Source organism: Nelumbo lutea, chromosome 3 (assembly GCF_056320005.1).
Source record: "Nelumbo lutea isolate HS-2025 chromosome 3, American lotus-T2T, whole genome shotgun sequence".
Lineage (NCBI taxonomy): Eukaryota > Viridiplantae > Streptophyta > Magnoliopsida > Proteales > Nelumbonaceae > Nelumbo > Nelumbo lutea.
In genome coordinates this window covers 17,550,264-17,562,765 of record NC_142686.1, presented here as the reverse complement: position 1 = coordinate 17,562,765, position 12,502 = coordinate 17,550,264, and the positions used below count along the sequence as shown (strand labels likewise).

General features: G+C 39.7%; 1 protein-coding gene across 2 annotated transcripts in view; it reads left to right on the top strand.

Moving 5' to 3' along the window:
• The window catches only part of EMB2773 (PHD finger family protein), a 66,310-nt gene that overhangs the window by 40,448 nt on the left and 13,360 nt on the right, over positions 1-12,502 (top strand). For both annotated transcript variants that reach the window (XM_088974874.1, XM_088974873.1), the window contains exon 16: positions 12,180-12,479. In XM_088974874.1, coding sequence (XP_088831000.1) covers positions 12,180-12,479 — 300 coding nt within the window. The remainder of the gene's footprint in view (positions 1-12,179; positions 12,480-12,502) is intronic.

Sequence of the window (12,502 nt, the reverse complement as noted above, 5' to 3'; positions counted from 1 at the left end):
GAGCTTCATTGGAGTACTGATGTCATATCCTATCTCCTGTAGAAGGTTCCTCAGCCACACTAATTCACAAGCAGTATGTGCCATGGCCCTATATTCTGCTTCTGCACTGCTTCTTGCCACAATTGTTTGCTTCTTATTTTTCCACGTTACCAGGTTACCCCCCAGAAAGGTGCAATAGTCTGTGGTAGATCGTTTATCAAACATAGAACTTGCCCAATCAGCATCGGTGTATCTTTCTACCACTAGTTTTCCAACACTCCTGTACAACAAACCACGACCAGGAGCTCCTTTCAGATACCTCACAATCCTTAGCACTGCATTCCAATGTGGGACCAAAGGTTTCTGCATGAACTGACTCATCACACTAACCGCAAATGAAGTATCTGGCCGAGTAATGGTTAGATACTTTAGTTTGCCTACAAGTTGTCGGTATCTGCCAGGGTTTTCAAATACTTCACCTATATCATTGCTCAGCCTCGTATTTGTTTCCATAGGTGTCTCAGCCGGTTTAGTACCCAACAACCCTGTTTCTTCCAATAAATCAAGCACATATTTCCTCTTACACAAATTAATGCCATGCTTAGATCTTGCTACCTCTATGCTCAAAGTATTTCAACTTGCCAAGGTCCTTCATCTGAAAGTGTTCCTGTAGGAATGCTTTCAATAAGCCAATGCCCATTTTATCATTCTCAGTCACAACGATATCATCCACATACACCACCAATATTATTTTGCCTGCCAAAGAGTCAAATCTAAAGATAGAGTGATCAACTTGGCACTGTTTCATACCAAACTTCTTGACCACCTCACTGAACCTACCAAACAATGCTCGAGGGGACTGTTTAAGTCCATAAATAGCCTTCTTAAGTCTGCATACCTTACCATCCTCCCCCTGAGCAACAAACCCTGGTGGTTGCTCCATGTAGACCTCCTCGAGCAAATCACCATGCAGAAAGGCATTTTTGATATCTAGCTGATGGAGAGGTCAATCATACATAGCTGCAAGGGAGATGACGACACAAACTGATCCTATCTTAGCAATTAGGGAGAATGTCTCTGTGTAGTCAATACCATAGGTTTGGGAGTACCCTTTGGCAACCAGCCGCACATTTAGGCACTCAACACGACCATCGGGCAAGTACTTAACACTATACACCCACTTACAACCGACAACCTGCTTCCCAGGAGGAAGAGCGGTGAGATCCCAAGTGTGATTATGATGCAGAGCAGAGAGCTCTTCTTCCACGACACCACTCTGGAGAGGTAAGGGCTTCCTGGACATCCTTAGGAACAACCATGGAGGATAACAAAGATATGAACTGGCGATGGGAGGCAGAGAGGTGGGTAAGTGAAACAAAATTGGAAATAGGGTGAAGGGTGCAAGTACGTTTACCTTTCCGGAAGGCAATAGGAAGATCTAGGTCGGCAGTTGGTGTCGGAGCTGGAGTTGGATCTGTCGACGGTGATGAAGCTGGAGGAGCTACAGTCGGTACACGCGGGCGATGTGTATACACGTGACGGATGGGTGGACGGTCAACCGACGGTGGCACCGGAGGCAAGGACATAGGCATGATTGGAACCAGAGGAGGTGGATCAACCACATGAAGAGGAAGAGGAGGTGGTGATGTGGAGGAAGCAGCAACACTGGACCCCACGAAGAACGGAGTAGACTCGAAGAATGTAACATCAACACATACCAAGGAACGGCGAGAACTGGGATGATAACGCTTGTACCCTTTCTAAGTTTGGGAATAGCCAAGGAAGATACACTTCAGGGAACATGCATCTAACTTGTTAGTCCTGGGACCCAGATTATGAACGTAGCAGACACACCCAAATACCCGAGGAGAAAGCGGAAACGGAGACATGTTGGGGAATAAGACACTAAAAGGAGAACGACCATCAAGGAGAGACGTGGGCATCCGATTAATTAAGAAACAAGAGGTGAGCATTGCATCGCTCCAAAAGGTTTTGGGAACATTCATGTGGTGCATGAGGGAGCGTGCTGTTTCTACAAGATGGCGGTTCTTTCTCTCAGCAACCCCATTTTGTTGCGGAGTGTAGCTACATGAAGTTTGGTGTATAATGCCATGTTGGTCCAAGTATTCTTGAAAAGATGAAGACAAGTATTCGCGACCATTATCAGAACGGAAAATTTTGATGTGAACGCCAAATTGATTGCGGATTTCAGCATAAAATTTCAGGAAGATGGCAAATAATTCACTTCTTTCTTTCATTAAATAGAGTCATGCCATTCTTGAACAGTCATCAACAAAAATAACAAAATATCAGTATTCATTATATGACATTACTTTATAAGGACCCCAAACATCTGAATGAATTAAAGAAAAAAGACTCGACACGGTTATCAACCCTAGAACGAAAGGGAGCACAATGGTGTTTCCCAAATTGATATGACTCACAATCTAAAACAAAAAGTTGACTCAATGAAGGGACTAAGGACTGCAACACTTTCAATGAAGGATGACCAAATCTACAATGCCACAGGAGAGGAGAAATGGGTGACTAAAGGGCCGTTGGCGTTCGTCCACCACTATCAAGATAATACAGTCCACCGGCTTCATGTCCTCCACCAATCTTCATCCCCGTCTTGAGATCCTGAAAAACACACATAGAATGGTAAAATGTGATGGAGCACTTAAGGGACTTGGTCAGCTTACTAACAGACATAAGATTAAATGGAAGCTTAGGTACATATAAAACAGAGGATAGAGATACAGGGTCTAGGTCAACATTACCAACACCATAGATAGATGATGTGGAGCCATTAGCAAGGGTAATAGATTGTGATGTTGAGCAATGAGTGAGAGATGAAAACACACCTGGAGTTCCCGTCATGTGATCGGAGGCTCCAGAATCAATAATATAGGGGTTGGGTGTGGATGGCAAACAAGCCATACTTGAGTGTGCAAAGAAAGTTGTGTTTTGCTGCGACTTGGATTGAACAAATCTCTCATACTCATCCCGAGGAACACTTACCATCTCCTTGCCTGGACCATCTGAGGGAGTAGAAGGCATCTGGTCAGCTGACCGGTTCTCTTGTCTAGAGCTGAAACTGGTGTCACTAGTCAGGGCATGGTTGGCCCACATCGAGGGAGGACCCAAGCCACGTCCTCTACCACGAGTTTCCCCCGAATCTCTGCCTCCAGTACGACCACCACCACGGGTATGTGTAGATCCACCACTACCACTCCTGCCAGGCTGGGCTCCTCGAGCCCCACCTCTGCCACCTCGACCTCTCGACACTGCAAATGCTGATTTATCAGAGACATTAGAATCCATAGATCCAATGGAAGCCCTCCAAAGACGAGCAAACACCTCCTCTAAAGATGGAGGAGCATATCCCCCCAATATATGGGCTCGTACTAGTTCATATTCATACTTCAGCCCCACCAGAAACCGTGTCACATCAAGCTGCTCTCGCTGTTGCTGTTGAGCTTTGACATCAGAAGTGAGAGGATGATAGACATTTAACTCATTACGGATATTCCTCACATTGGCATAGTACTCCTCAAGGCTCTAATTTCCCTGTTGCAGATTGAAGTATTCGTGATACAGTTGATATACCCTAGTGGTATTATCCTGACCTGAATACAATTTCTTAGCATGGTCCCACACCTCTTTGGCTATGTCAAGAAACATGAAGTTCACACTGATTTTGGGTTCCATACTGTTCCACAACCATGTAATGATCTGTGCATCTTTCTGTTCCCAGTCTTCATACTCCTGAGAATTAGCGGGGGGTTTCTCCTCCCTTATATGCTTCACTTTCTTCTTCGCCTTCAGAAAAACCTCTACAGTCTTGGCCCAAGGGACATAATTCTCTCCATTCAGTTTAATGGAGGTCATTTGAACATTCAGGCAGTCAGTAGATATCATGACATTAGGTTTACTATCACTGTTATCTGCCATTGCCGAATTCCCTTTTCACTGAATTCTGAGCACTGAATTATGAGCACTACACACTACACACTACACATAGACACTTCACTGAAATCTGCACACTGATTTCAACAGTAATAAATGCTGAGAACTGCAACACCACAAACCCTACTCACCGAAATCTGCACACTGATTTCAGCAGTATTAAATGCTGAAAACTGCAACACCACAACCCCTACTCACCAAAGTCTACACACTGATTTCAGCGATATCAAATGCTGAAAATCACACTTGTAACACCACCAACCCTAATCCACAACTACAGGAAGTTTCACCATTAAGTAGACACTATTGCCCTTCGAATCACACACAAACCAGAATAAACCCTAGCATAAACCTGAGCATACTGCAATCTGAAAACCCATCATGCGAACTGTACTACACCTCTCATGTCTTCCATAACAGAAAATATGCATAAAAAAAGCTTTACCTCATCGCCTGAAGGCCAACCACACGAAGGGCTGAGACACCACTGCACCACACGTACCAGCCCTAACTAGGGCTTAGAAACCACAACAACCAATCATCAACGACACAATCGGAGGCATAGGAACCTCCTAGAGAAGAGGGCGATCACTCATTTTCAGCCCTTTCCCAGTCTCCAACTCACAGCTGAGAAACCCAAGAGAAACCCTAATTCGAATGCGCAGAAGACAGAATTCTAGCAAGTCTGATTTGTTGAACCTCGCTCTGGTACCATGTTGAAGTTTGACCTGCCCTAGAATTCTGTCTTGTTTGTTGACTATAAAGTAAAGTAAGCAATAAGAAGTAGGAGAGGAAAGAAGAAGAGAGAAGAGAGAAAGGCTGGTTCGAATTAGAGAGAAAAAGTAATCCCTAGATTCGGCCAGACCTGTCATTATATTCTTAACTTATTGGAAAAGACTTAAGTGCTCTTCTTTAAGTAAGAGGCACTCGAACTAACATAACAGTACACATCAACATTTTCAACAAGTACAAAGACTGAAATAGCCCTTCACTAACACCACTAACACAATTCATTAATGAGAAAAGAGTTATGGTACAAAGACAAGGAGATAAGCTTTCTTAACTCCCCCGAAAATTAAACACTACATGTAAGCCAGAATAATTGATTCCTTCCCACCCCTTGTTTGGCTAGTGCATTTGGAAAGGAATTATTGCACCTCTTTACCCATTGTAACCTCTTTGTCATGTCTCGGATCAACCATTTGAAGACTCTTTTTTCATTTAGGTAACTCTACATTCTGTTCTCCTCTCTTTGCAACTAGTCTATTACCAATTTTGAGTCTCCCTCAATAACTAACCTCTTTAAGTTGAGCTCCTTAACCTTTTTGACACCTTCCAAAATAGCTAGGACTTTAGCTCGGGGAGAGTCTCCTTCCCCAATTGGACCTGAGAACATAGCAATAATCTCAACCACCTCATTCCTAAACACCTGTCCAATGTTTGAAGGGCCCGGGTTTCCTTCAATACGACCATCAAAGTTTAGCTTTATGAACCTAGGAGCTGGAACATTCCATAATGGATGAAGAACACTCTTGTTGGGTGCTGATCAGGCCTCTTCCTTCTAGTTGTTCAGCAAAGCTGTTGCGGAAACATCTTCAAATAGATTCAAAGACTTCACCCATTACAACAACCTTGTGGTGATTACTTCAATTAATGCCCTTTTAGACCTTTCCTTGTCATAAAAAAAATTGTTATTCCTTTCCTCCCAAGTTGTCCGACAAACTGCTGCCCTTTACATCTCCACAAAACCTACTCCCTTTTCTTTGTTCGACTGCCAACAGTGGAGCCAATGAAGCCTTGAACATTTGGTGGAGGAATCCAGCAACTACCAAACAAAGAAAAGAACCATTCCTGAATAGAAGAAACAAATGAACAAGAAACTAATAAGTGATTAGCATGACTCACCATCAGCTTCACAAAGAACACTCGAATTAGGAGATAAGCACTAAAATGACTTCTTTCCTTGAAGGAGATCACCAGTGTTATTCCTTCCCAAGAATGCTTCTCAATAGAAATCTCCAATCCTAGGGGAAATCGGTTTACCCCTGACTTCCTTAACTGGAAATGTTTGCCCAACACTATCAAATTTCAAAGTTAAAGCATTGAATAAGGACGCACAAGGAAAAAACCCAGAAGGAGAGGAAATCCAAATACCAGAGTCCAACTTTGGAGGGTCCAAGTAAACACCTTGTAATTTATTAAAAAGAGACAAAATGATGTTTAGATCCGAATCCCTAGTTCCCCTTCTGAAACCCAAGTCCTAAGAAAATACTTTATTACTTGCATAAGTGTCAAACCTATAAATAGTAGAAAGGAGGCAAAATCTCGTGTATTGCTTTCCAAGGGGATGACCTAGAAGCCTTAGGTTCAAGAGCAACATCCTAGCCATTGTCTGCCAAGTTGTGAATAATCACTCACTTTATACCACAGTTTATCTTGTTCCAGTGGCAATCTGCATAACCATTTACCCATTAATGGTAGGTTCCTTACTTTGATATTTCCTATACCTAGACCATCACCATCTCTACCTCTAGACACCACCTCCTACTGCACCAGATGATATTTCTTTGTATCCCTTGGCTCCTATCGGAAATCCCTCACTATTTTCTCCAATTGATTTGCCACTTTAGTAGGGATTTTGAAGGTTGATAAGAAGTATATTAATTGAAAAAATAGCAATTCTCTTTATTAAGAACATTAACTTTCCTCTAAAAAATGTGGTAAATCATCACATCTAAAAGATAAAAATCTTTTTTATATTATTAGTTTCATTTTTTTCAAAAGTAATACTACTATAATAAGTATTCAAGAGAGCAATTTTATATCAATTAGCAGCTAAAGAAGGTTATTAACTTTATATATAAATTTTCAAGATGGAAAGTAAAATAGAAAAAAACAAGGATGGCGTTTCTGTTTTATTTAACAAGAGAGAGAGAATGGAAAAAAAAGGAACCTCTTTATAATTCTATTCTTTCTTTTTATCTTTCATTTCTCTCCTCAAAACCCTTTGATCTTTTAATTTCATATATAGCATATAATAAAATCTTTCAACACATACATCAATGAGATACAGCAACATAAATGATTATTATAAAAGGCATTTACCTTGTCATTTTTATTGCCTAGGTGGCTGCCTAGTTTACAGCAACATAAATGAGATACAGCAACATAAAATGGAACCTCTTTTAACACATACATCAATGAGATACAGCAACATAAATGATTATTATAAAAGGCACCCACCCTGCAAGCCTCTTTGAAAATCTTTCCAGAACTGGATATTAGAACCTTTCAAAGTTTGGGTTCCCCCCATTGGTAATCCCAGGTAAAGTAATGCTTGTCCCTTGTCTCACAACCCAAAAGTCTAGCTAGGTTTTCTATCTCTTCTCCCTCTTTATTTATCCTGACTAGATAACTTTTTCCCTAATTTACTGCAAGATTAGATACCCTTTCAAAGTGTATTACCAACTTCTTGAGATTAATCAATTCTTCCCTTTCCCCTTCACAAAAGACAGAGAGGCCATCCACAAACTGAAAATGTGTAACTATCACATGTTCCCTCCCAACTCTCCAGCCTGTAATTAGATTGTTAGTATCAGCCCTTGTAAAGAGGAAATGGGAAAGAGGATTGCCTTGTCGGAGGTTTCTTTTAGCTGGAAAGAAGTCCCTAGATACCCCATTTACCAAGATGGAATAGTGACAGGAGGAAACATCCTTTTATCAACTTACATCATCTCACTCCAAAGCCCATAGAATTCAACATCTCTAGTAAGAAGTCCCAGTCCATCATGTTATAAACTTTCTCTATGTCCAGTTTACAAACAAAGCCTTCTTTTCACCTCTTCTTATACTCCCCACATTCATTAGCAATGAGAACTTGGTTAGCTATTTGTTTTGTAAAGACAAAGGCACCTTGGTTTGGTGAGATCAAGGAAGGGGAATACTCTTCTAATCCTCTCCACCAACACCTTAGTGGTGATTTTGTACAAGCTACCCACAAGGCTTATGGATCTAAAATCTTTTGGATGATTTGCATCCACCTTAGGAATGCAATAAAAATAGCATTTGCTCTTGAACTAAATTTGCCTCTCTGAAAAAATTTCTTCAAAAACCTTCAAGAGGTTAGCACCAACAATCTTGATAAAAATTCATCGTGAAACCATATGGTTCAAGGCTTGGATCTTTCCAATTTGCTTTTTTGTCTTGGATTTCAAAGTTCTTTTTTTTCCTTGAAAGCATCCGTCAACTCCCTAGGGATGAGCGATACTTGTCCATTCCACTCCAACTAGTAGGGGTGAGCAATTGGTTATTCTGTTAAAGACTGGATCGAATAAACTGAAATTTTTAATACTGAAGTTTTAAATGAAAAATCGAAATAACCTAAACCAAAATTTTCGGTTTGGTTTTTGGTTATTTAGGTTAAAACCAAATTTCATTAACATATTAATATTCATGCATATATTATACAATATATAATATATTATATATTTTAATATATAATATATTACATATTTTAATATATAATATATCACATATTTTAATATATAATATATATTATGTATAAATAATAAGTTTCGGTTAATTCAGTTTTTTTGGTTAACCAAATTTCCAAACCTGAAAACTGAAACCAAATTTTTACAAAACCAAATTAATGATATTGAAAAAACTGAAACTGAAATTTTCGGTTCAGTTTTTTGGTTTCAATAAAAAATGCTCACTCGTATCAATTGAGAAACATTATTTCTTCTTTTACACTTGCTAACATATGGTAAAAACCTGTATTGCCATCACCCGCCCTTTGGTTTTCCTCCAATTGATCTCCTTCTAACTCATCTAACTCCTCTATCCTTTGTGCAATCCAATCCTTTCTTTTCTCTATTCTCCTAAAAACCTCCTTATTCCAATCTTTATCCCAACTTTCAACCTCTGTAACTTCTTGTAAAATCTATATTCCTTCCATCCAAACTCCACCTGATCCTCCTCTCACAAATTTTTCACTTTCGTTTTTAACTTGGGATGAAGTAACCACATATTCTCAAATCTAAAAGGGCATGGGCCTCCTCCTACTCCGTCTTGGGACAGTTTGATTGGACATTGATCCGAAGTAGGTTCAGTAAAGCTCTAGCTACCATCCCACTCCAAGCTTCCTCCCAATCTGAAGAAAAAAGACACCTATCCAGTTTGCAACAGATAGGTGTCTCTTGAAAAATTTCCAAGTAAAATTATCTTGTAATAGAGGCAGGTAAGCAGCTCTCTTATCTCATTAGAACTTACAAACTGATTAAATTTTCTCATACTAGAAGGAGTCTTGTGGCTAGGATTATTTGTTTCATGTATGAATCCCGATCACATTAAAATTACCTCCTGAACATCATGGACCCTCGTTGAGGCCTCTAATTGTTGTCAATTCCTCCTACAAACCCTCCCACTTCCTATAGGAAGTGGGGCCATGCACATTAGTCAAGACCCAGACTAGGCCATTCACCTTTTTTTTTAATTTAACAGAGACCGGGATATTTTCAATCAATTCGTCCAAGCACTCCATGTCTTCATGTTTCAATAAAGTGATAGTTCTCCCTGAAGACCCCTAGGACTATGAAAATGCCTAACTTATTCCTCTAGTAGCGCAAATACTCCTTGCCCACCTTTTGTTCACAACAGGCACTTTTGATTCTTGAATCAACACTATATCTGGCTTCTATTTCCTCAACATCCCTATGACTGCTCTCCTTTTTCTTGAGCTTCCCAAATCTCTTACATTCTAACTTTTATTATCTTCATGTGAGCCAACTTTGAGCTGATACTTTGTAAATTTATTCCCCTTACTTCTTTCTTTCCTTCCTTCCAATACTACCTTTGTCATAGTCCACTTCACACCTAAGCCTCTCCACTTCACTTATTCTTTTTTCTTTCTTTTCTTGTTTGACCCTCTTGTCCTCTTACTTGGTTAACTAGGTTTTTCCTGACCCACCCCTTTTTAGCTCCTTCCCTTCTTTTTACTTTTCCTTGACCCTTGCTTGGTTCCAATCTTCCCCCATTGTCCTTTTTTTCCTCCACCAACCCTGGATTTGGAGTGACACCCTCCTTGTTCCTGTTCTGCTCCTTCTCCAATTCCTCCTTTATGAGGATTTTGAATATCTACATTATTATCTCTAATATCTTTCTCCTTCTTCCTTATCATCCTCTTTAACCTCAATAGGACTCGACACCTCTGTTTCTTTAGTTGAATCACTCACATTGCCAGACTTTGGATCAAGGATGGTCTCACTTATGGACAAGGCAGTAGGACTAGAACATGCATTAGTAACAACAAACAAAAGACAGCACAAATTACCTTGGGTAGGAAGAGAATGGATAGAAGAAAATTATTGACCCTGGTTGTGGGAGTGGTTTCCTTAGAATCAACTCTTGGACTTCTAGCTGGGGATTAGGGGTATGTTGTAGTCTTGCCAAGTAACTGTGGGTTGATATTACATCGCCTACCATTACCCTGCAATTGATCTTTGTCTGCAATTGTTCCTCCCCTCCCATCCGTTTCAGTTTTCTCCTCATCTGAAAGAGCATCCTCTCTTCCCAAGTTCTGTTTTGACTTAACGAATGTCCCTTTTTGTGTCTCGCACTTTTCATCCTCAAATAACTGTCAAACCAGCTTCATCCATAACCACAAACTTGGCTCTAAGTTACTCCTCGGAAACTGAAATGGATAGGAAGGGTAAGATATGTATCTAAGATAATAGGTCCCTTTTTTGTGTCTCACATCTTGTCTTCAAATAACAGTGTCAAACCAACTTCACCTTTTAAAAATCATATTGAGTTATTTTCTGTCATATATAGGTTGTGGATTATTTGATTCTTAAGTCGAACTTGATTATATCGTCTTAGGCATCTACTGTACAACTTGTTGACTCTATTATCTTAGGTACATATATGGTAAACAAAAAAGGGGCTGCCCAGTGCACGGGGCTTCTGCCAATGTGGGTCTGGGGAAAGATAGATACACACATTCTTACCCCTGCACATACAGAGAGGCTGTTTCCAAGACATGGATTAAAAATAGGGTAAATGCATTATCTATCTATATACCTATCTATATAGATAGGTGGATAGATTTTTAGTATATTTACTTTTATTTCAACAAGTCTAAAAAAGAGATACCTGGAGCAATTTTTTTTATTGGAAATGGTAACTTAATCAACCTAAATATAATACAACTGTCAACTCCTAAAATAGGGATACCTGGAGCAAGCTCCTTCTACCTTGTTCTTTGCTGAGAGCTGAGAAAGTCTGTGTAGAGAGAGAGGGCCTGCTTCTGAGTTTTTTTTTTTTTTTTTAATCGTGAGGTGAGGGAGATTCACAAAAAAAATTCTTGGATGGATGGGGAATTTGATGGGTGCACAGAGGCTTCAAATGCAATAAACTTCGTGTTTGAGTCAGCAGAGAAAGCTTTATTTAAGTGGGTGCTAAGATTTGCAAATATTCTACTGGTTGCTCCTCCTAGAAAGGGAGTAAAAAGGCAGGAAGTGAACTGGGGATCATATCCACCAGTTGTATGTCCCCTATTTTTTTCAATACAGTTGTATTTTTTACTGATTAAAAAGAAGGAAAAGTAGTTGACGTGTTAAAGAGAAGAGGTGAACTAATACAAAAGAATTAGATGAGTGATAGTGGGTTACCTGAGAATAGGGAGAAGAGATACAGGACCAAAAGCTCTGGTGACACAATTCATTGAAAGAAAAGTTCATTCTTTAAATCAAATTCCTTTCTGTGATTGTATCAGGTTTTTCTGTATTACTACCTGCTATTTTTATGGTAATTCTCCTAAATTTTGGTAAATGTAAGCTTGTGAGAATAACACAGTTCCTTAATGTGCAATCTGTGACATGTAATCTTTGTCCTATTAGCTAGTGGATCTTGTATAAGTTTCTTCTTGTTATCTTCTCATATGATGAGATCTTTCTCTGGTAGCCATCCTTAGGCATCTCACTTCTTTTTATGGATGCTGTGGATGGTCTTCTCAGCATGTGACCATACCATCTTAGTCTACTTTCTCTCACTTTATCTTGTGTTGGAGCTACTCCTAGGCTCCTTAGAATAATTTCATTTCTGATCCTGTCCTTTCTAATATTTTTACTAAACATTCCATTTGTGTACATGTTCTTAGATGTAAATTGGCTGCAAACTTGTTTTTGCCTGGTTAATATTCTTTTTATTAACCATGTTGTTTTTCACAGGATCTTGTCTGCAAAACATTTTATGAGTTCTGGTTTGAAGAACCTTCTGGCATCCAGACTCAGTTTGTTGGAGATGGTAGCTCTATTCCATTGGAAGTAGCCAAAAAAACTGAGCAGATTGTTGAGATGTTAAGGAGGATGCCAAGCCATCAACCTCTTGTAATGGTTATAAGACGCAACTTGGCACTTGATTTTCTCCCACAGTCAGCTAAAGCTATTGGAATCAATGCTGTCTCACTTGCATCAGTACGTAAACGATGTGAATTAATGTGCAAGTGCTTATTGGAGAGGATATTGCAGGTATCTTTTTCAAGTTATTTAAC